General features: G+C 44.6%; 1 protein-coding gene across 3 annotated transcripts in view; it reads right to left on the bottom strand.

Annotated features, from left to right (window-relative positions):
* Positions 1–23,885, bottom strand: part of PLD5 (phospholipase D family member 5) — a 185,067-nt gene that overhangs the window by 78,474 nt on the left and 82,708 nt on the right. Inside the window, exon 1 of one of the 3 annotated variants that reach the window (XM_083432218.1) lies at positions 12,149–12,817. The exons of 1 other annotated variant lie outside the window; for it this stretch is intronic. Coding sequence is in view for 1 of the 2 variants with exons in the window: in XM_083432216.1 (XP_083288342.1) it covers positions 12,149–12,337 (189 nt within the window). In the remaining variant the exon portion in view is untranslated. Of the gene's footprint in view, positions 1–12,148; positions 12,818–23,885 lie in introns of those variants that run through there. One more of the 3 variants, XM_083432216.1, reaches the window with a different exon arrangement.

Genomic DNA, 23,885 nt, shown 5'->3' with positions numbered 1-23,885 from the left:
GCATAAGAAAATTGTCAAAGGGAGAGAGAAATTGTAAGCAAAATTCCCATGGGTTTTTGTCACTGTTACCTTATTTTGATGTGACTGAGAGGTATTTGCGGGTATCATTTCTTTCAATCTACAAATAATTTCACCAGTGGTCTGCATTCTGCAGCTTTCCTATATACCTGCACTTCAATTAAAACCGGGGGATGACATCATGCAGCCAAACTTCCCATGGGGCTTTTCTCAGATGAAGCCTGGACAGCCAGGGAGGATACAGAAGAATTGTTTTACTGGAAAGTAAAACAAAGCACTGCCCTCACTCAAAAGCCTGCACCCACCTAAATCCTAAATAAATTCTAAAATGCCTTAAGAATACGGCAGGAAAAGTGGAACTCTCCTTCACAGGGGGAAGAGAAGCTTTGAGCAACTGGAGTACATATTTTAGCACAGCAAGTTAGGAACCCTACGCCCAATGCCATATGAAAGATATAGGAAGAGAGGTACAAAACACTAAGGGTGACCTGTTGATCACTTTTGCAACCACTATATTGTGGGATCAGCTTACAATCTAGCTCAAAAGGGGGTCAGCACCTGATCGATTCTGACAATTATGTTATGTAACAGCACTTTAAAAAAACAACATAACATATCATGTTGGTGTCAAAATCCATCAGAAAGCTTCAAGCAAGCCCATTTCATTTTGATCCTGGTGTGGCTGACTGTAACTCACTATAGAAGACACTACAGAATGGGTCATCTGAATCCATCCCAAACATAGGAAGCTGCCTTATACTGAGCAAGGCCCTTGGTCCATCTCGCTCAGTATTGTCTTCACTGAGAGTGGCTCTCTAGGGCTTCAGACAGAGGCCTCTCCCAACCCCACCTGGTGATGCCAGGGACTGAACCCTGGACCTTCTGCATGCAAAGTAGATGCTCTACCACTGAGCTACTACCACTGCATGCAAAGTAGATGCTCTACCACTGAGTAATGGCGCTTCTTGCTCTGCTGCCGGCTGTTCAGAAATACAGCCTTGGCAAGTAAAGAACTGCTGGATGACTCTGAAGGTTAATACAGATAGAGGGGGATTTCTGTATGTGTGGTCACTAACTGAGAGACAGAAGCAACCTAATTTCATCCCCTCACCCCCAACTGTGTTAGGATGTTTGGGTCTGGGGGAACAAGAAAAGAGGCCTTTAGGTGGAGGGCTGCCCAGTGCCAGATTGTTCAATAACCCCCTTTCCTTACCATCTAAGGCAGTCATGGCCAAACTTGGTCCTCCAGCTGTTTGGGGATAACACTTCCCATCATCCCTGACCACTGGTCCTATTAGCTAGGGATGATGGGAGTTGTAGTCCCAAAACAGCTGGAGGACCAAGTTTGGCCATGCCTGATCTAAGGGAAGAAGCAGGTAAGTTGGGCAGATTCAGGTGGGGCCCACTCAAGCAGATCAATTGTGCTTAATCAGGATGGGCCAGGGTACTATGGGTCGAATGATTTTCAGCCAGGCCCAGTCAAGTGGCTTAGGTCAAACTCAGTCAGGCTGAGGCAAGTCCAGCTATAAGAAGTCAGATCAGGTCAAGTCAGGCTGAGTCCTGGCAGCTTCCAGTGAGCAGCAATCAAAACCATGGGTAGCTCCGAATGTGCTCTGCTTGCTGAGCAGTAGAAAGACCAGAGTTATTTGAAGCCTTGTGAAGGCTGGCACAGCTTGAGCTTCCAGTGGTTCTTCCCCCACCCGCTGGCAGAACTGTTTGTAATCCTTTAAAGGGCCTTCAGTGGTTCTCCAGCTGCATACCCTTGCATGGTTATGAAGGAGAAGCTGCAGAGCAGCCATCTTCTATGGTGGAGTTTGAAGATGATAGGAAAGCCACACCCTCAGGATGTAAAAGGGGGTTCCAAGGACTCTCTTGGGTGGGTTTGGCCTGTGATTCATCTGAATCTGCCTTGGGGTAATGCTGGGATCAGAAATCAGGGGAAATAACATTTACTAGTAAAAAAACTAGACCCACTGTGATAACCTAATGTGGGGGAATTGGAAATAATGTTTTCCGGTTATATCGTTCTGAGCTCCTCCTCAGACTTTTAGAATCATGTTGCACTACCCAATACAAGATGCTATACCATTTACTGTAACATCATCTATGATATGCCTTCTTTCTAGGCACTCTTTAATAATACAAAAGGGTTGAAAATTTCATTTATATTCAGCTGAAACGTTATCTTGCTCATTTGACTCACAATTGATTCCAGTCATGTCTTCATAGTAGAGAGTGTGCTGGAGAAGACATTTAATGATTTACTGCATTTTGCTGATCAAATATCTTTCTTTTTTTGCTTTTGTGAGACCTTCAAGCTGTCAACTCCCTCAACAATGGAGCTTTTTTGACCTCTTTCCACTTTATTGTTTGGATGTTAGATATAGTTTTGGCTTGACAGAGTTTATATTACAATCAAAAAGCAACCTTAGCACAATATGATTACATAAGCTGCCAGTTACAGTTAAAGGGTACTGTGAGTTCTGTCTTCAGTCTACCCTACACACCAACAGCTGCCTGAATGAAATCAGGGTGGATACTAGGCCCATGGGAAGCTGTAGGTACAACAGATGCCAAGGTGCTATGGGTTGAGTTGTGTGGAAATCGCACTGAACAATCATTGAAAGACTTAGAGATTTCTGGCTTAGAAGCTAGACCCCACAGCGTCAGCTTTTCAGTATCCATATGGAGTGTGTGAAATGAAAGCTTACATGGCCTCTAGTCCATTAGACTTAAATCAGAATTCCAAAAATTGTGTTGCTTAATTTGGCCCCTGAAAACAATAGTATTGAGGACCTTCAATATTGTAACTAGGTGCTTATCTCTAAAACAATATTGTTGGCATCCATCTGTCTCAAGTAGCAATGAAGTGCACCTCCGGGGGTGAAGTCCAAAGTGACCTCTCCAGGGTACATACCTGGGCAGTGTGTGTGAAGGTCCTGGGCTGCCCAGCCTCACTGATGTGGCCCAAAGCAGAGCAGAGCAATACATTTGGCACCAGCTTGGCTACAGTTGTCAGAAGGAGATGTACAAGACACCATCCAACCTTCTTAAAGACTTCACTCCGGATTTGTCTTGGGTTTCCTCCTTATTCTTTTTTTTCTCCCGAAGATATCCTGAAAGGCAGAGGGTACAGATTTCCCTCTACAGCTCATGCATAACTTGACCATTAGCCCCACTATTAGTCTTGTCCACTCAATCTGCCAGAGTCTGTCTTCACAAGCAGAAGAGGTCCCTAACTCAACAAGGGTTTGAGACCCATCGGCTACCCTGACCTGGTTTAGCCAGCTAGTCCAAGACGTTCCCTGGAGTGTGGCTATTGTCACATGCTGACAGCTTCTAGGAGCCAAGATAAGAGCTAAGAGCAGAGTGGGGACCAAAGGTGGACAAACTAACCCAGAAGTGCATATACAGTGTGTGTGTGCGTGTGCGCGTGTGGGCATGCATGCACACGCATCTCACACAAATAAAGCAATATTTTCCATGAATTAGTCATATGAATAAAAATAAATTTCTGCTTCCAACATAGCCTTCCAGCACTGCAGCTTCAGCCCCAATACTGACTTTCAAGAGTGTTGTGCACCCTTCCAATGCCCCAGATTCTGAGCAGCCCAGATGATGCCCCTCCCCCCAGCAAACCAGTGTCCACTTCTTTTCTCCTGGGCACCAACACTCTGACACATTCTGCTCTGACAAAAAAGGGAGTTCCTCTCAGACCCCAGTCAGCCCAGCCTGGTCTTTGCTTTCAGGAGAAGCTTCCCCTAAACCCAGAATCCTGCATAAGAAGAATGAGGGGGGGAAAGCATTTGAAACTTCAGAAAGTATTTCCAGATTTGACTGGTTTACTCATTCCTCTTGTCCATTAGCACCACAGCCCTTAATGCCCAATTCTACATAACCAAACAAGAGATTACAAAAAATATAGTGCTCACTCCATGACTAACTGATATTTGAGTTTCTTTGCATGGCTGCTTTGGTGAACCACCAAACTGAGAATAGCCCATAGGAAGCTACACAAGACCACTGGTACGCCTAGCTCAGTACCGCATATACTTAATGGCAATGATCTTTCAGGGTTGCTTGTTCCTTTAGAGCAGGCATAGGCAAACTTGGCCCTCCAGATGTTTTGGGACTACAACTCCCATCATGCCTAACTAACAGGACCAGTGGTCAGGGACGACCATATGCCTATGCCTGATTTACAGAGAGTGTAACCCCCTCCAGAACAGGTAACTGACCTATATCCTGGACAGCAGAGCCACTTGCTCACAGGACGTTTGTCTTCCTAAGATTCAACCTCAATTTATTGGCCCACATCTAACCCACCAGCTCCTAGACACTGATTCTGGACTTGCACAGAAACACCTGATTCAGATGTTTAAAAGAATCAGAGTTGGATGTCATAAGCATACTGATGGCACTTTGTTCCAAATATCTTAATGACCACACCCAGTGGATTCATATAGATGTTAAACAGCATGGGAGACAAGTTGGTACCCTGCGGGACCCCATAGCTGCTGGGGGGCAGCCTCCCAATACTACATTCTGAAACTGACGCTGCATGTATGAAAGGAAGCATGTATGAACAAAAGTGTTCCCAATTTCCATCTCACTGACTTTAATCAGGCATCCGAACAGCATGACCAGTCCAACAAATTTGATGTTAAAGTATCATTGCTTTGACACTGGTGATCTTTGCTTCTTCCAGTAAACTAGCATTAGTTCACCTGTCTCCCCAAGTGATATGTGATTTTTTTCCAGAGACACCATTGCCAGAATCTTTCAAGGAGTTGAAGATGGTGTTTCTAAGTGGTCCATGTTTCACAAGTGTACAATAAGGTTGGTAGTACAATAGCTTTGTAAACAAGCGTTTTGGTTTCCCTGCGAATGTCCTGGTCCTCACTCTGCACTTCAATTGGAAGAAAGCTGCACTCGCAGAGCTCAGACGATTCTGGCTTTCAACATCATTCCCTTGTGGGAAGATAACTGCCCAGGTTACAAAAGACATCAATATTTTCCAACGTTACACCGTTATGTTGGATTTGTGGTGCTGCAGAGGGGTTGCTTTGTGCTTATTGGTGCAGCATTTTAGTTTTTTGGATGTTGAGTGATAGGCCAAGCTTTTCGTAAGATTCTGCGAAGATATTTAAGATGGTTTGGAGGTCATCCACTGAGTGTGCACGCACTATGTTGTCATCAGAATATTGAAGCTCTATGATATAAGTTATGCACTGATCTACACACATAAAACAGATTCACGCAGAGGCGTCTTCCAAAAACCCAACCCAAACCCCAAAAGTCCCATGGCAATCGGTAAATGGTAACAGGGCAGGATCATGAAATGTGGAAGCCCCTAGTCATGAACCAGCACATGGAAACACTGGCCTGCAAGTGCTCCAGTTGGAGAACAGCCTTTACCAAAGGCTGAAGAAACTCAAACTCAGGATGCAAGGGAGCAGCGTGCTAAGAGGAAGGCACGCCATCAAATCCACACTGTGATCAACTCCCGCCCGGGAACCAATGTCCCCACTGTGGAAGGATGTGTGGGTCCAGAATTATGGAAGACAATCTTACTCGGCTATGACTGATCGCCAAAGAAGACTCTTTGCTTTCAGCCTACTCAGGTTAAAGAGCTTTCCGTCTGTTCGATATATGATTTCTACCCGGGTGGGGAATTTCCCTTCGACAAAGTGTAGGATTATGACAATGAAAATAATAAATGGAGTTGGGGTGATAACACAACCCTGTTTAACACCTGATTCCACTGTGAATGGCTCACTTTGAGAGCCATTGTTATCCAAAATTGTTGCTGCCATATGAAGGAGCCGAAGGATGTTCACAAATTTATCTGGGCAGCCGATTTTAAGAAGGACAGTCCGCAGGGCATTATGATTTACAGTGTTGAAGGCCTTAGGTAGGTCTATAAATGCCATATACAGGGGTTGGTTTTGCTCTCTGTATTTTTCTTGAAGCTGTCAAGCAGTGAAAATCATGTACACTGTCCCCCTAGAAGGTTGAAAACCATTTTGGGATTCAGGAAGGGTAGCCTCTGGTATAGTTAGGAGATGGTTTGCCAAGATCCTTGCAAGAATTTTGCCAGCTGCAGCTAATAAACATGCGACTCAATAGTTTCTGAAATCCGTTCAATCACCTTTTTTAAAGAGATTGATAATTTTAGCATCTCTAAAGTCTGATGGGCTCTCCTCTTTCTCCCAGATTTTTTTGTTGAACTTGTGAAGTCATTGTGTAAATCCAATTCTTCCCACTTTGAAGACTTCAGCAGGTCCCCTGGCTTTGTTGTTTTTCATTTGGTTAACAGCTGTACACAACTCTCCCAGATTTGAAGATCCTGTAAGCTCATCTTCAATTTGTTTTTGCGGAATTTGTGAGAGGACCTTGGCAGCTACAGGGGAGTTGTGGCTAATGAGATGCTGGTAATGTTCTTTCCAGCGCAATGCAATAGCTTCTTTATTTTTTTAGAAGTAGTGTCTATTGAGCGTAGGGGGCGTATACCATGATTTATTGTAAAAGAGGATGCTACCAACCAACTAGTAGTTGACAAACTATTGGGTCCAGGGTTGGATTTTTCAGGAGTGGTTGCTCTGTTGCTTCCTTAACGGGCACCAGGCACTACTTCCCAGCATGAAGATACATTCACCACATCCTGAACCCGATGGTTACTTTTCATCGGCCAAGAAGGACAAGGAGCCAGATGGCATGTAATCTGCCTCATTCTTGTAAGTTCCCTGTCCGTGTCATCAGGCCACATTAGCTGAAACAGACCTCACAGAATAGAATTATATGTAGCATTGAACACCTCAACTGGATTTGAACTCAAATCAGTATCAATGTCTCCATGGAGATGAGCAACTTCCCCTTCAAAGTGCCTTGCAAAAGTCACAGCAAGCCAACAATGTCCACATCTGTATTATTGTATGGTTAGCTAAGGGAGATGATAACTGATGGGCAATCTTAGAAAGCTCCACTGGATGGCTACTTGAGGATGCAATGGAGACAGTGAAATATGCTGTCTTCACTACCAATAATGCAACACAATAGGCATGATTATATGATTGGCCTCATAGTTAGATTTCTGCCATTTGCCATTTGCTACAACATCCAAATCTCCTGGGAATACCAAGAGGCAAAATTGGCTCTGCAGCATTTGAGAATGATAATGTCAACAGCACACCTCATTTTGCCATACCATAGCAAGAGCAGAGCTTTGACAGGATTGTTAGATCTAGTCACTGGAACATCCCCCAGAGCATTCAGGACTCCCTTGGAGTCCATAAGCCACCAGGTGTGGGCTGACTGAATGGTCCTCTTATCCTTATAGGGGAGGTCAGACATTGTGGGTGGAATTCAGTGTTGCTATTACATACCATTTGTGCAAGCATTTCAGCTTGCCAGATGGAACAATCCCACCTCTTGTCTTCCCACAAACTGTTCTGGCGGCTCTCTCCACCCCCCAACAACTTTGGGAGGCGGGGGCACATGGGAGTGGAAAGGGGGGAAGCCCCAATTGCATTAGTTAAGTCTTTGCACAAAGTTTCCACTAATAATGCTCCTTAGGTGAACCCAACCCATTAAGTCCACAGCACTTTTGGTAAAGGCTGTTCTCCAATTGGAGCACTTGCAGGCAGGTCCAGTAGTCTGATTGTGACCACAGAGTTACACAGTCTGTCCCTAATATTCAGACCACAACCTGCATCATTTGAGGCAAAGACAAATCAAGAGTATGCCCTACTCTGTGTGTCAGACTAATGACCACTTGAGACAATCCCATTGTTTTCATGGAAGCCATGAAGTCCTGAGAAGAAATGCTAGTAGTGGTCCCCGTGTGGGTATTGAGCCCATCCAGGACCACAGCCTTGGGCTTCTCCAACATCACTGCTGAAATCACTTCAGCCAGGTTGGCCAGAGAGGCAGGTAGGAAGCAAGGTGAGCAGTACACCAACTGCAACCCTAGTCTGTCTCTATGACTCAGCACCAGATGGTCTTGTACCTTTTGTAAATGTACAAAGTGTAATGTTCTTTTATAGGCTATTAACATCTCTTTACCCATTAGTATCAAACATATCTTGCGCACTCAAGACAGATCATGAAATTTCAAATAATGAAATAATGCACATATGTGCACAAACTTAGATAAAATTGTCCAACATATTCTAGCCATATTGAATTTACAAGTACTTTGGTTGACTATATATTGAGCTCACCATTCAGTAAGTATATTGCAAAGTACATACTGACTAAGCTAAAACCTGTCAAATCAGAAAATCATTCTTATCATCTGAAAACAATTCAGTGTGCTCTGCCCTTAGCTTACAGGCATTTTTCACAAGAAGCATATGGTTGACCAACTTGTCTCAAGTGCAATTCCAGTGAGATCAGCTAAAGGTTTTTACTTAGCTGAACTTGGATATAATATCTGAAATATAGTGTCAATATAAATGCATCACAGACTCATTCTCTGTAATGTGCTACATAGAGCCCAAAATGTGGATAATTATGAAAGGTAACAACCATGTTGACAGGGAGGCTCCACCCCTGTGCAAAACATAGCTATATTAGAAGGTTTTGTCACTGTTATTAAAAGCAAGAGTGGGCTACTCTTTCAGATCCAACAAGCTGCATGGCTGATATCCATGGAGCAATGGACCATCATCAGTTTTACCATAAACACAAAGATATCATGACCCATGGTATCATAATGGCCAGAATCAACATCAGGATTTCCTCTCATCCTTCAAGCCCTAGAGGAAAAGAAAAGGAATGCCCCAAATCCACAGTGGTCCAGAATGTACTTTGCTCCAGGGACACCTAAACACTTGGGTATTCTTTATCTCAGCCGTAACAAGGCCAGGGTATGGGCATCAACAGCTGATGTCTCAAGTATCCCAGGTTACCTTACCTCTCCTGCCACTGTTGTGGGGAGCCTCCTTTCAGCGAGTATCATCTCTGCTGCTCAAAGAGTGGTTCAATAGCTGATGGAAAAAGCTTGGCATTGATCCTCCCTTTCTGGTGTCTTCATCTAACTGAAGGGAGGAGAGCCTCTTATGTAAGGAGGTAGACCCAATCAGAAGACAGGCTGTCAAATCAGAACTGAGGGGCGGGCCCTTTAAAAAGACCACATCTGAGCCCTATAGGTATGACATCAAACCCATTGATCTCTGTCAGCTACTGCATTATATCACAGTGCATTCACAATTATAGATTACTGCACAATCCCAATGAATACAGTGGTACCTCAGATTAAGAACTTAATTCGTTCTGGAGGTCTGTTCTTAACCTGAAACTGTTCTTAACCTGAAGCATCACTTTAGCTAATGGGGCCTCCTCCTGCTGCTGCTGCCGTGTCGCCACCACACGATTTCTGTTCTCATCCTGAAGCAAAGTTCTTAACCCGAGGTACTATTTCTGGATTAGTGGAGTCTGTAACCTGAAGCACCTGTAACCCAAGGTACCACTGTACTGTACTACATCTATCTGAAAAAGGTTACAGGAAATTTTTCACATTGCTGCAGGACCATTATGTGCTCCAAGTCTACATTTCAGCCTAACCTCCCTTCTGCCAACAAAACTATGTGGAGTTTAACTAAGGCTACAATACTTTGTATGGTTACCTGGGAGTACATTCCACTGAATAAGTATGCAGTTTAGTGCCATTGAACTCAAATGGTCATGGTCTTTACACACGCTTCATTATACAATACAGTCAAATAATTGCATTAACATCCCATATATACTGAAATTAGTGCATTGGGAAAACTCCTAGGTAAATGTGGATATGAGTGCATCTTATATCAAAGAATTCTCCAACTCTTGTCAAAGACAGCCTGAGCATCTTCCAAAGACACTACAAGACCGTCTTACTTTCTGCATAAATTTATACACATTTTAAAATTTTGTTTTCTAAAAGTTGCTATCCCTTGTCAATACCTAGGGATACAGCAGTTCACAAATCCAAGTATGTTAAATAAAACAAGTGCTGTGTTGTGTACCAAAAATGTTTTAACGTTTTAATGAGCCTATTTGGCTACTCTGGTTCTCCGTTACCACACTGCAATTTTCTAGCTGTTTCTTTGATAGTAATCATACTGTTATGATTAGAAATGGGCAATGTTAAGATTTGCAAAATGATAGTTCATCTACACAGACAGTTCATGTAAAAGTCTGTGGGTTGTATCCCGCTAAGTTGCACTCTGAGTAGAACCATGGAAATTAATGGACCTCACTTATATCCATTAATTTCAATAGGTCTACTTTGAGTAACTAACATAGGATGCAACCCAATGTTGAGAAAACGGATATTTCTATATTCCAGATTTCAGGCAAAGCCACCAGCCATTCATTAAACTTCACATGCCACTATTGACAAGTCTTATTGATTCAAGATAGACAGGTATACTAGTAGCACAGCTGAGGAACAGTACATCCCACAGTTGATCAATCTTGACAATGCCATTTATCACCATGACTGCAACTTATATTTGGCCACAAACATGTACCTTGGGGGGGGGGGGGGCTTCTTACTGAACACTCAATCTTTTCCTCTAGCAATCTCACCCAAATAAATAATACTTTATAGTAATGCAGATAAGAAATTTAATACTTTTTGTAGCTTCCAGCTATTGTACTGCTGTATCTTTGCGTTTTGGATTACATCATTTGGCACTGAATCAGTTTCTAACAAAGTGTAAATAATGTGTGGGCACTATAATGAGTCAATAGGTTTGCAAAAGACGTGTTTTGATACAGGTATTTCTTTCAAGGAACTTGCCTGCATTACAATATTTTTGATGTATTTTATAAAAGCAGCATACTTGTCTTCTATGTCACAAAGTCAGCTTCGAACTGCATGCATGTCTTCTTAAGCAACCCTGCTGCAATGTAAAACCCAGCAATGCTTCCCCAATAGCATGCAGCAAACATAATATCTGTGCCTAGAGGGGGAGAATGTAATTACGGACTTCATCTAATACTCTATTCAGATTATGCTAACCTAGGGTGCCATTCATCCAATTTCTTACTGTTACAAATTACATAAGAACAAAAGAGCCCATTGCTCTGAATCATCTGAACCACAGGAATATTTCCAAGCACCTTAAAACCCCCATAAAATATTCATTGCAGCCAGCCACAGCTTCTCCCTGGTCCCAAAACCACTTAGTTAACATGCATTGCTGCTGCAGAAATTGATGTTGGAAAGCAATCTACTTCACACTGCCTTAAAATCCCACACAGGGGATGGGGAGGGAAAGTATGTCTGGAATACAGAATGTTTGCAGCTCCAAATAGGAAATAAGGATTGCAAAAGCAAAAGACAGGTATCCTAATCACCATAACATTCCAACCTGTTCTCGCTTGGAGGGGAATTCTACAACATCATAAAAGGTACTGTAACTTCCCAGCTAAGAGCTGAAGCTGTCCCATATGTACATGCATAGAGATGGAAGGGATGTGAAATTGGTCTGCAGTAGACAATAGTCCACAGAACGGGAACTAAGCATTTACACGTACAGAAAACACAGGGCGACATGTTCGCAATTCAGAAGGGTTGTGAACCAGACCGTTCAAATTATTCTGATGTCCTGCTGTTCCTAAAGAGAAATGAACCACTTTTGCAGAGAAATCCCGTGCACGCTCGCTTGGCAGACAGCTCCATTGAGTTTAATGGAACTTACTTCCAAGCCATTGTGCATCACATTGTAGCCTTAGGGACCCTTCTTCCCAAGACCCCCCACATGTTGTTAACCCTATTTGGGTTTTCTAGGGCGAAGCTCCGGGTTGGGACAGACGATGCTCAGAACCTATGTTTATATATAGCTCAGTTGGTAGAGCACGAGACTCTTAATCTCAGGGTCCTGGGTTCGAGCCCCATGTTGGGCAAAAGATTCCTGCACTGCAGGGGGTTGGACTAGATGACCCTTGGGGACCCTACAATTCGACGATCCCATTGGACCTGTGCCATACAGAGTCCCGGGTGCAAACGGTTCACCTGGCGGAAAGCTCATGAGGTTCTCCCTCCACCTGTCCAAATGGGGGCAATGAGTGGCCTGCCTGGCAGGGCTGTTGGTGAGAATGAACGAGCAGGGAGGAGCAAAAAGGGAAAAAAGTGGCTTACATGCTCCAATTTGTCTTTCCTCCTCAGCCAGACGCTGGCACTGTAGTCCTGCTGCTTGACGGAGCTGTAGAAGTTGGAGCCCACCCGGGTGAGGCTGGGCGATGGCTCGCGGGGTCGGCTCTTCAGCCTCATCTGCTCGAAGCCCTCGTGGCGGGACGACGAGGCGAGCCAGTCGCTCCTGCCTTCCATCTTGACATGACAAGGCAACGTCCAGGCGGCGACGGCAGAAGGAACCGGGAGGTGAAGAAGAAGAAGAAGAACCCCCGGGAAGGCGAAGCAGCAGGAGGAGGCGGGGGCTGGGGCGGGAAACAAAGAGCCGAGGCGGAAGAGCCCACGAGACCCTCCTGAGGGAAAAGAGCGGGAAGCTCAGGGGGGGAAAGGCGCCAAAGTGCCCGCGGAGGAGGCGGGGTGGGGGAAGCCGCCGCCGCCGCCGCCGCTTGTTGCCCCCCTCCGAGCGGCAGCCGAGAGTAGCGAGTGGCGCGCGAAACGGCTCCTTGCGGCACTGGCTGGCAGCGGGCGCCACGGAAAGGAAGGCGGGCCCAGAGAGCGCCAGGCACACATTCGCGCGCGCAGGGGAGGAGGAGGAGGAGGGAGGGGCGCACGCGGCGGCGGCGGCGGCAGGAAGCGAGGGGCGCGCGCCCTCTCCCACTCCATGGATGCCGCCAGACTGCAGGTTGGCGCAGTGGAAGGGCTGCGTCCCTCCCTCGCGCCTCCCCTCGCGCAGCTCCCGCCTCCGGACCAAACGCGCCGCCGCCGCCGCCACCCCAGAGCAGGTTCCCGCCTTGCGCCTTATCTCGCCCGGCAGAGGCTCTTCGGGAGATAACTTGGTGCTTCCACGCGGAGAGAGGGAGGGGGGAGCGAGGCGAGGAGGTGAAAAGGAAGCGGGGGAGGCTCGAAGTGAGACCCTCTCGCGTCACCTGCAGCAGCTTCCTTGGCTTTTCCCTCGCAGAGTCATCAACGCGGCTGCTCTTCTTGCGCTGTCCACGCCGTTGGTTCTGGAAAGTTGAAAAATAACTGTTGCGAGTTTCCGCCGGCTCCGCAGCACGGGCAATAGGCAACCCGGGATCGCCTAGGACTTTTAAGAAAGGGATCGGACAGTGAAAGCCTACGGATGTTTACTCGGGAGTAAGGCCCGTGGGCTTACGCCCACATAGGTGTGGGCACAGGGTGCAGCGTCGCTAAACGGCTTCGCTGCACATGTTTTTAAAATGTGGATGAATTTCCTAATGGGTTGAGATCGCCACCATCCAATTAGCCGAGCTCCCCAAGGGATCCGTGTGGGATCCATCCATGTCTAAATCTGATGGCACGAGCATCCGTCCCATTTCCACTCTTCCTTACTTCCACACAATCAGTGTAATGGCTAGGATGTGCTAGTTTTGCGTGGTGAGAGGCAAGCAGAAAACAGAGTTTAAGTGCAATTAAATAGCTGAAAGTGGGGGAAACAGTATCTGTTTAGGAATCTGATGCAGGACCGCTAGTTGTGGTGCATTTCAAAGGAGCCTGCTTGTTTCCAATAGGCTCTGCTTGTAGATTTGCAAATGAAGCCAAATATGACATAGGCACCCCACGATCTGAGTAGCCTCTCTTGCTAAAGAAAAACAAAACCTTCAGCATCTCCCATGGACTCCCAGGAAGCCCATAGAACAGCACACGGTGGAGAAAAAAAGATCACCTATAACACCATCTTTCTATTGCAGGTATATTTCCCATGGTGTTTGCAGCAGCATTTGCTGTGGCTCATGCTATAATTTCACTTCCATCTGTCTGGTTTCCTTTATCCATCTGGGAATTGCCACCATTAAAGAGGTGATGAAATTTTGTCAGTATTCCCCCAGGGCAGGCTGTTTCTATCAGGCAGAAGGTGATTGGCAGAAGCCACCTGCCCTATGAGACTCCTGCAAGAGACTGAATGTGGGGGCAGGAACAGAGGACCTGGAGAGAAATGCACGCAAGCAGTACAGATGTTAACCAAGGTCTAATCTGGTTCATTTGAGAGGCTGGGTCAAGAAGATCCTCACATCCCACCCCCAAAAAGGAAACTGTGCTTTTTACAGCCGCGTGGCACATGAACTCAACACATGAAGTGTATTGACTGAGATTTATTGTTGTGGGAATCTTCACCTGTTGCGATTGTGCCAGAGATGCTACTATTCAAGATACAGAAACACTGTCAAGAAAATGGAGGCAACCTTAGGGTAGAATTGGGGCCAAAGTAAATGCCATGAGTTAGGAATGGGGAACCATTCCAGATGTTTCTGGGCCACCACTCTCATCATCCCTGACCATTGGCCACACTGGCCACATCTGCTTGCAAGCTTCACCCACTTTTTGAAAAGGAAAAGAAGTTACAGCCATTTTTAGAGACACCCTCCCTTGTCCTCCCTGTGGAAAACAGAACTTTGTTTTTAACAGATGTAATTTGGTCCTAAGAAACAAGTTGACCTGGAAAGATACAGAGTAGTTCCAAAACAGATTAGTCCCAGAGCCACAGATACAAGTCAAATATTGTGGTCAGTGCATACCTTTAACATATGTAGCAGAAAAGAAAGAAAGTCATCAGCAGTAGCTATTTTGACATCTTTTGTGGCCAAAATATGACTACTTAAGATTTATGAATTAAACTGAAGATGATCGCAAAATGTATGACATGAAGAATAATTGAAAAGCTTTTTTTAAAAAAGGAAGATGAAGTAATGGCATGATGGCAACAGAGCTGGCCATATTAACATGCTTTCTTGCTTGCATGCTTGCTTACTAGATTTGTATAAGGCTGCCCAATAGCACTGTTCTGTGGTAGCTCACAGTCATAAAATGATAAAATACAATTAAAATTCAAAAAAGACTACTACTACTAGGGACGCAGGTGGTGCTGTGGGTTAAAGCCTCAGCGCCTAGGACTTGCAGATCGAAAGGTCGGCGGTTCGAATCCCCGCGGCGGGGTGCGCTCCCGTCGTTCGGTCCCAGCGCCTGCCAACCTAGCAGTTCGAAAGCACCCTCGGGTGCAAGTAGATAAATAGGGACCGCTTACCAGTGGGAAGGTAAACGGCGTTTCCGTGTGCTGCGCTGGCTCGCCAGATGCAGCTTGTCACACTGGCCACGTGACCCGGAAGTGTCTTCGGACAGCGCTGGCTCCCAGCCTATAGAGTGAGATGAGCGCACAACCCTCTGGCAAGACTGGCCCGCACAGGCAGGGGTACCTTTACCTTTACCTTACGACTACTACTGTATAGTAAAACAACAACTTGCAAGATTAAATATTTCCAGACGAGTGAATACATTCAGATCACACCCAAAGAGAGAGAGAGATTACACAAACAGTAGTTCAAAGCAGTAAATCATATATTATACAAAGGGGAATAAAGATGTCTTGATCAGACCCAGGATTAAAGAAACAAGACACAAGTCACAGGTTGAACTAGGACCACATTTTATTTAAAATATATGCAGGGGGAAATGAGAAGAGCAGGAAGCTAATGTAACTTCAACATTGGGTGAGCAAAACCCTGTCCATTTCAAGGGGCATGACAAGTCATAGCCTCAAAGCCTGGGCCCCACATTATGGTGATTAAGGAGACCTTCCTACCTCAGCCCCTCCTGGGATCCACAGCTTCAGGCAGCTGTGAGCCCCAAGAATGTTCCATATACAGGCCAAGGACCCCACAATCCAGAGCAGCTGGCTTCCAGAAACACCCTTCACGCTCAAAGGGTGACCACCTGTTACCATATTTCCTGCACCTCTCTGCCAACCTCTCTGCCAACCATGTGGCCAACTTAACCATGCAACCAAATCAACTTATTTAACAGCACTGCCCCCTAAACACCAACATCCCTGAAACCAGCACAAATGCGGCGGGACCCTGTGTGCTAAGGTGCAGGCAGGCGAAAAAAATCCCCACTTAGCCCTGAAGTGACTGGTGATCCTACATTGGAACAAAGAGCAAATTGGGCAGGTGTGGAAAGATGGCCAGAGAGGTCATTAGGGGCATGGTTAAGGAATATTAGACCTGCAACCACACTCCCCAGATGCCAGTCCTGGGGTGTACGTATGCATGCACCAAGCTGCCCAGTTTCCCCCTATCCTGGGCCGGCCACAACACCACTCCCAGATGCAGTGTTGTATGTCGGGTGTGAGTAGACTTGCAGCTGATGAGACTGGACAACAGTCTCAGGAATAACAGCTGTCTACTTCTTACCTATGGCAAGTGAACCACTTTTAGATAGGCATGAATTTCCCAAAATGGGGAAATTAAGGCCAAATTAAGAAGTCCATGGGCTTAATTTGACACACAGGGCCAGAGGTTCCCTACAAACGAACTAGACCAAGTTTGCTTCTGATTTAACTTGGCAAATCTTGCCCTGCTGTTATTCCTCTTAGGTACTGGCATCAAAACTCTGAGGGGGAAAAAATCCCCACATTTTGATGAAAGAAAACATGTTTATTAGATCATTTCATTTATTTTTCGTTTTCCATTCCATCCTGAAAGCTGAGGGTGATATTAATTTTAAAATGAAGATTACACAAAGAAGAGCATTAGAGGACAACATGGGGTGTAATTTGGAATATAATTAGGAACACAATTATATCGTCCATATTTTATTTCTTAATAGAATACCTTGAGGGCTGTTTTGTATCTTAATGGGTAATAAACATTGTCAAAAAGATCTGCTTTTGGGAGGGAAATCTGTTCATTATCCCAGATAGTGGAAACCACTGCTAACATAGTGGAGAAAACCTGGACTGCTAGTGAAAGCATTCAGAACTAAGCTTTATTACTTTAGTGATTAAATACTAAAGTGGCTTTCACATACCAATAGATAAGTACTCCAGAGAACAGGAGTGAGATAAAGGATGCCTTATAATAAGGAAAAAGAAAGGCTGAATTATAAAATCTGTACAGTATTTAGACTGCAAAAAATTTTTTTGCCTTTATTTAGTTGTGTGGTTTCCTATAAGACAAGCAAATTTTCAAGTCATTTGTTTGCTTCCATGACATGCTTGGTAGTCTAGCCACTGGACACATTAGCCAAAGTTTATCAGGTTTTAATTCTGAACCCCAGACACTTTCATGGAAGGCATATGCAGATATTCCTATAGTTTGCAGCTATGACTCATCCAGTCCAATTGACTTTAATGATAGAGAAGCACCTTTGCTCAGAGCACAATGCCTCCCAAGGGGTAACCATCAAAACCCTCAACTCATGAAGCTGTTAAGCAGCTTGTTATGCTTATCCATGCCTTGGAGATGCAAGGCTTTCTTCTGCTGCCTGATAACATCCATACTCATTTGATTCAGGCAAAGATGTTTGCTACCATGTGATACCGAGGTGTGCTTTAGCGCCTGGAAAACCAGAGCTCCTTTATTTTACTTACTGCATTTACTTTCTACTAATGCTCTCCAAGACAACTTATAGACAAATTAAAAACAGTGCAACTCAGGATGAAACAGATCCTGCCTTCATGACTCCTCAAAAAGATGGTATAGCTCAGGGATGGGTGACCTCAGGCCCCAGGGCCAGATATGATCCTTCAGGTCCTTGGGATTTTCCAGAGTGACACCACCTGTCCCCAGGAAGCACTCTTCACTTAGTCTCAGTTATCAGCCTCCTTGGCTGTTCTTACCTCTCTGGCCCTGCCCACCACTGGTATGTTGTCTCCAGAAGATTTCCAAGAAGGGAGTGAGGCCCTTGGGCTGATAAAGGTTCTCACCTTTGATGTAACTCAGTGAATACTCATAAGTAATCTTAGGTAGAATATTTCCTGGTTTAACAGTTAAGGAGGCTACATCCTTCTGGCTCCCCAAGAAGATGGTAGAACTCTTGCATTTCTCTATCAGCCTTGGGTAGCATCCTTTATGCACGACTAGAAGAACTAAGCATTCTGCATTATACATAGGGAATATGATGAATAGATACCCGAGCTGAAATCATGATCTGACTTTCAGTAATCTTTTCTGTATTCTGGTGGATACATATGTTCTTAAACCATACATAGAGACTAATTCCAAAGAGCTAATGTGCTACATCAGATGTCCTCTTGAATGTCTTGCTGGCTTACACTAGTGGAGCCATATATTATTTTAAATATTAATGCAAGGATCATTTTTTCCAACATAATTAAACTTGTGTAAAAGCTTAGCCAACAGGATTTTATCTACTGCAATACAGTACAGTGGTACCTCGGGTTACAGACACCTCAGGTTACAGACACTTCAGGTTACAGACTTCGCTAACCCAGAAATAGTACCTCGAGTTAAGAACTTTGCTTCAGGATGAGAACAGAAATTGCGCGGTGGCGGTGCTGCGGAAGGGGGAGGCCCCATTAGCGGTACCTCAGGTTAAGAACAGGTTCAGAACGGACCTCCAGAATGAATTAAATTCTTAACCCGAGGTACCATTGTACTCACTGTCCTGAACCTTGGCCTACCTGGCAGCAAGTCAGTATATCAAGCCCCCCAGTCCAGGGTCAATCCTCCTGTCCAAAGTCCAAACCAAAGCACAGAAATCATGGAGCATCCAAACTGAGGTCCATCAACATCAGGCATAGGCAAACTTGGTCCTTCAGATGTTTTGGGACTACAGTTCCCATCATCCCTGACCACTGGTCCTGTTAGCTAGGGATCATGGGAGTTGTAGGCCAAAAACATCTGGAGGGCCGAGTTTGCCTATGCCTGATCAACATGGGCTATTGAGCAGACACAGCACCTCAGCTCTGCTTCCCTTTTGTACTTTGTATGCTGATTGCAGCATCTGGGCTTGATGAGGCATGTGACCCCCACCTGTCCTGAGCCTAATCCAGCTGAGGAATCACACCCCTCCTCCCAGAGCTAGTGAGCCCCCCTGGCCTGCTAGGGAGCTGGGCTGTGGGCCCTTGCCTGCCTCTATCTCCTGGAGCACTTTGCCTGCTGCTCCCTACGCCTCAGAGCCGCCGTTTTCATGGAGACAGTTAGGAAACGCTATCATATTGTAAGATGCTCAATAATGTTTTCTTGACAGCTGACCACTAACTGTGACAAAGTTTATGAACCTTTTTGCACTATCAAATTCTGCAAGGACAGATTATCTTGTCACTGATACTTTTGCAATGAATATCAACAGACACATTTATGTGCTCTTTCTCTTATGCAGCAATCATTTGACTGTGTTTATATTTACATAAATATTATTTGGCAGTGCCGCAGTAGTGTTCATTTTATTTTCTTGCAGTATACACTGTGCTGGGAGTGAACTAGATCATGCATACATAAAAAAAACTCAGCCTAGCATGAAGGCTTATCCAATTCCCATGAAAATCAATCAGTTCAACAGCAGGTTGCTTTTATCTGTTCTTTGTAAAGTTGGGTGAAATTATTGCTATTTCTTTTATGCCAGTTTTCAATACGATTCTGCACCTGAGTTCCCCAGCTTTTTCTGCAGCTCTGCCCAGGGGATCATGCCAGCAAATTCCCTCTTGCACTTGGTGCCATTAATGTGGAATGCTTATCATGCTTCTGAGCATAATTTATATGACCGTAGAAACACACTCCCCCCTAAATTGCCCTACACCACTGCATCATCCTAAAACAAAGCCTTGTTGCATTTTCTGTTATGACTGCAAAGCAACCTAAAGAATGTTGCCTTCCATGTTCACCAGTATTTCATTCAATCTAAAGGCTAAAGGCTTGCCTTCTGAGAAAGGCTGAAGACTATGCCTTGGGTTTTGAATCTGCATACAGTGGTACCTCAGGTTAAGTACTTAATTCGTTCCGGAGGTCCGTTCTTAACCTGAAACTGTTCTTAACCTGAAGCACCACTTTAGCTAATGGGGCCTCCTGTTGCTGCCACGCCGCTGCAGCCCTATTTCTATTCTTATCCTGAAGCAAAGTTCTTAACCTGAAGCATTATTTCTGGGTTAGTGGAGTGTGTAACCTGAAGCGTATGTAACCCAAGGTACCACTGTATAGTGTTGGGCTAACAAATGTTCTGCCTGAGCCATACAACCAACAGCTTCACAACTGTTCTGCTGCCATTTTTTTCAGCTGGTAGTGGGGAGAGCAGGGAAAATACCTCCAATGTGGCACTAGACATTCACATTATGTTCAGCTTTCCTAGAATGGTTGCTCTTGGACAGCAGTCTCCTGTCCAAAGTGGTATCTCCCTAGAGCAGGGATAACTAGTATAGCACCCTCCAGCTTTCATTGGACCACAGCTCGTATCATTGCAGACCATTGGCATCCCTGACTGGGGCTGATGGGAGTTGTAGTCATTCAATAGCATATGGAGGGCACCACATTGCTCACCCCTGCTCTAGAGTAACTGCCTTAGGAAGCCGTGCTCAACATTTGCGTCCAGTAACAACTTTTTACTTTTAAAAAAAAATACAACACTGTATGTATATATTGCTTTTCCACACAATGAAATTTTGTACACAATTTCCTCACTCTCCCTTCCAACTTCCATTGGAGGTGGAGTAGGCCAACTAGGTGAATCTTTCAAACAGAAAAACTCTGATGCCAGTCCTGAGTAGTTAGAGACATGAAATGAACAAAGACCATCACATTGCTCAGTTTGATTTTATGTTATTTTCCCCACTTCTGGCTGTTCTATTAGAAATGCAGGCTGCACTTAGCATATCAATGGTGTTTATTTTTATGTAGGACATTTCTTATTTTTCAGAACCTGTTTACTGTTTTCTTCAATCAGAGAGTCCACATTTTCAAGATAAAGGATGAACTCTGCTCTCTCTAGCAATGCTGAGTAGCAGCTGTTGTCAGCTCATTCTCTCTGTGAACTCTTATTTATTTCTTAATCTTGACAGTTGGAAAGCCTTCACTCATGTGTACCCTATTTTACTGTTCCATATTTTTTACTGCTCTGCTATAGTTCAGAGCACCAGTCTCTTGCCAGCCATCATTATTCATGTTCACTTTTTAAAACGAAGGCTGGGGAGGTGTATTTTTAAAGGAATATAATGATAATTATATGTTATGCTTTTACTGCAAAGTTCTAATAAACAACAGGTTAAAATGTGGGACGCGGGTGGCACTGTGGGTTAAACCACAGAGCCTAGGACTTGCTGATCAGAAGGTCGGTGGTTCGAATCCCCGCAACGGGGTGAGCTCCTGTTGCTCAATCCCTGCTCCTGCCAACCTAGCAGTTCGAAAGCACAGAAAAGTGCAAGTAGATAAATAGGTACCGCTCCAGCGGGAAGGTAAACAGCGTTTCCGTGCGCTGCTCTGGTTCACCAATTTTAGTATATGTGCTGCCAAAGCGAGCACTGGTTCACCAGAAGCAGCTTAGTCATGCTGGCCACATGACCTGGAAGCTGTACGCTGGATCCCTCAGCCAATAAAGCAAGATGAGCGACGCAACCCCAGAGTCGGTCATGACTGGACCTAATAGGGGTCCCTTTACCTTTATATTTAAAATTTATTTATTTAATTTCAGTCATCTCATTTCCTCCCAAAAGAGCCCAATGCAGCAAACAACAAGAATGAAAAAATACAATTGAACTTAAAATAAACAAAACATTTAAAAACATTAAGAACATCTTTAAGGAACTCTCCAGACTACCAAATAATTTAGGGTTGCAGCCAACTCAGTTCTGCTTAGAGCAGATCCATTGAAATTAATGAGCCTAGGTTTGCCATGTTCATTAGTTTCATTGGGTCTATTCTAAGCAGAGCTAGCACTGGAAATAGCCATTAGTTTCTCTACAATCTGCTCTCATTAAGAAAATATGTCAGTTATATAGGAAAAGTCCATCTATTTGAATACCAAAGGGCATTATTAAAAGGTTGGGCAAAGAGAGGTATAAGCCCCAGGAGTTTTGTGCCAGGCCACAAATCTGTTGCTAAATTACCAAATTAAACTCTACATACAGGTAGCAAAAAAAGTGGCAAAAGCTACCTACTTTGTCATAATTTGCCTAGCGGAGGATGATGATGGTGAAGCTTCTTGCATCATCATGGGCCAGTCACTCCCTTACAGCCTAACCCACCTCATAGGGTTGCTGTGAGGAGAGGGGAAAGGCACAAGGCACATGGGGAAACATGTTGGCACCGTTTCCCAGGATTAGCCCTGAGCGCAAGAACCAGCAATTGTCCCCCACACTGAAGCCAGTCCAGATCTGCACCTATACACATAAATTAGCATATGCAAATATTCTGCAAATTTGTGCCTTCTGCCTGTGCCCCAAGTCTTCCAAGTATCTAGCAGCATGGCTGCTGAATACCATATCCCTAATTATTATCTCCCTGTCTATAATTCTAGTCTAGTAAAATTTATTACAAAGAGCATTGGGAAACCAGAGAGCCAGCCTACACAGAAAACAAAGTGGTAGACAGTGTTGAGTGCATTTTTCGGAATGCGATAGTAAATTCGTATATTTTTTGTTCTCATACAAACGTTTAAAAGCCACCACCTCCATCTTCGTGTGTTGTAAACCAGATACGTGCAGCTATGCTTCAACTTTGTGCTTATCAATGATGTGCAGTTAATTGCTTTTGGGAGGGGGGGGGGAGCAAGAAGAGCATTCAAAAATATCACCTAACTACCCCTATTGAAAATGCTACGTTCCAGAATACTGCCACCTCAATATAAAATGCAGAATGGCTATCAAAGAGAAATGTAACCAATGAAACCATTTCTGTTCCAAAAAGAAATGTCCTCTCCTCTTACACCTATATATCTCTAGGTGAACACTCATAGGATTAAGAGAGCTATGTTTCAATAGAGTGAATAAAGGCAAGATCACTTTGGGCCATACATTTGATATAAATCTTCAGCAAGCTGGCTGTCTAAGATAGAAAATGTCTTCGGCTTGCATGAAAAGCACATCCCTAAGTTGGCTGTTTCTGTCTCACTTTTTTGTTTTTGTTTTTTTGAAAATGCTGGTGTTATCTGATTAGTTCAGCTAAGTGCAATAGACAGAATGCAGATGAGATCATCCAAGCACCTTCATCTTCACCAGTTGATGGTGTTTTTCCACATCCACGCTGGTTCTCTGCCAAAAATTGTGATGGAAGAATCAAACAAGTAATTAGCCAAGCTGCCTCAAACATCATAGACCCTTTGGAAGAACAATCCCCATTATGACCAGTAATAAATCTATCCTGAATCGCAAAGCCCTCCTGCAACTGGCCTCAGTAATGTAACTGCTTGGGTCCTAAGATAAACTAACTTGGGGATTGTGGCAGGGCTGCGTTCTCTAAGCAGGAGGTTCCCAAGTCAGCTATTGACGATTCTCCCAAGGAAACTGTTTTCCTGTACAATGTGGGATAGAATGAGTGGGACTACTGGTGTCATGATCCGTGCAAGAGGATGAGATTCAGGGTATTTCTAGCTTCTTGCAGAGATAACATGGTCTGTAGTTGCCTTAGGCTTAGGAGTAGAGGCTTCAACCAGCACTGCTGCCTTTGGAGCTGTCCAAGGTCCTGTTCTTGGTGCTGATACTGACTGCTTTGTTGTAAGCCTCGTGCTCTCTTCAGCCGAGCAAAGGTAAAATTCACATCCATTGCTCTTTCCACTTTTGCCTCTGGCCTCGCTCAGCACAGGAGTGTGGTCTCCAGAAGGCTGTCCAGAAAATATGAGGCCATTGGGCTGACAAAGTTTCTCCACTCCTGATTTAAAGGATGTCGAGGATGAGTGTGTGTGTGTGTGTGTGTGTGTGTGCGTGTGCCTCTTTCTATGAATAATTCTCTCCAGTGCCTGGGTCAGTTGTGATCCTGACATAATGCTTTGCAGGCTGGTGGTTCAA

This window comes from Podarcis tiliguerta (genome assembly GCF_965153285.1).
Source record: "Podarcis tiliguerta genome assembly, chromosome: 3".
NCBI lineage: Eukaryota > Metazoa > Chordata > Lepidosauria > Squamata > Lacertidae > Podarcis > Podarcis tiliguerta.
Note: the sequence above shows the minus strand (reverse complement) of the source record. Positions and strands in the feature narration are given on the sequence as shown.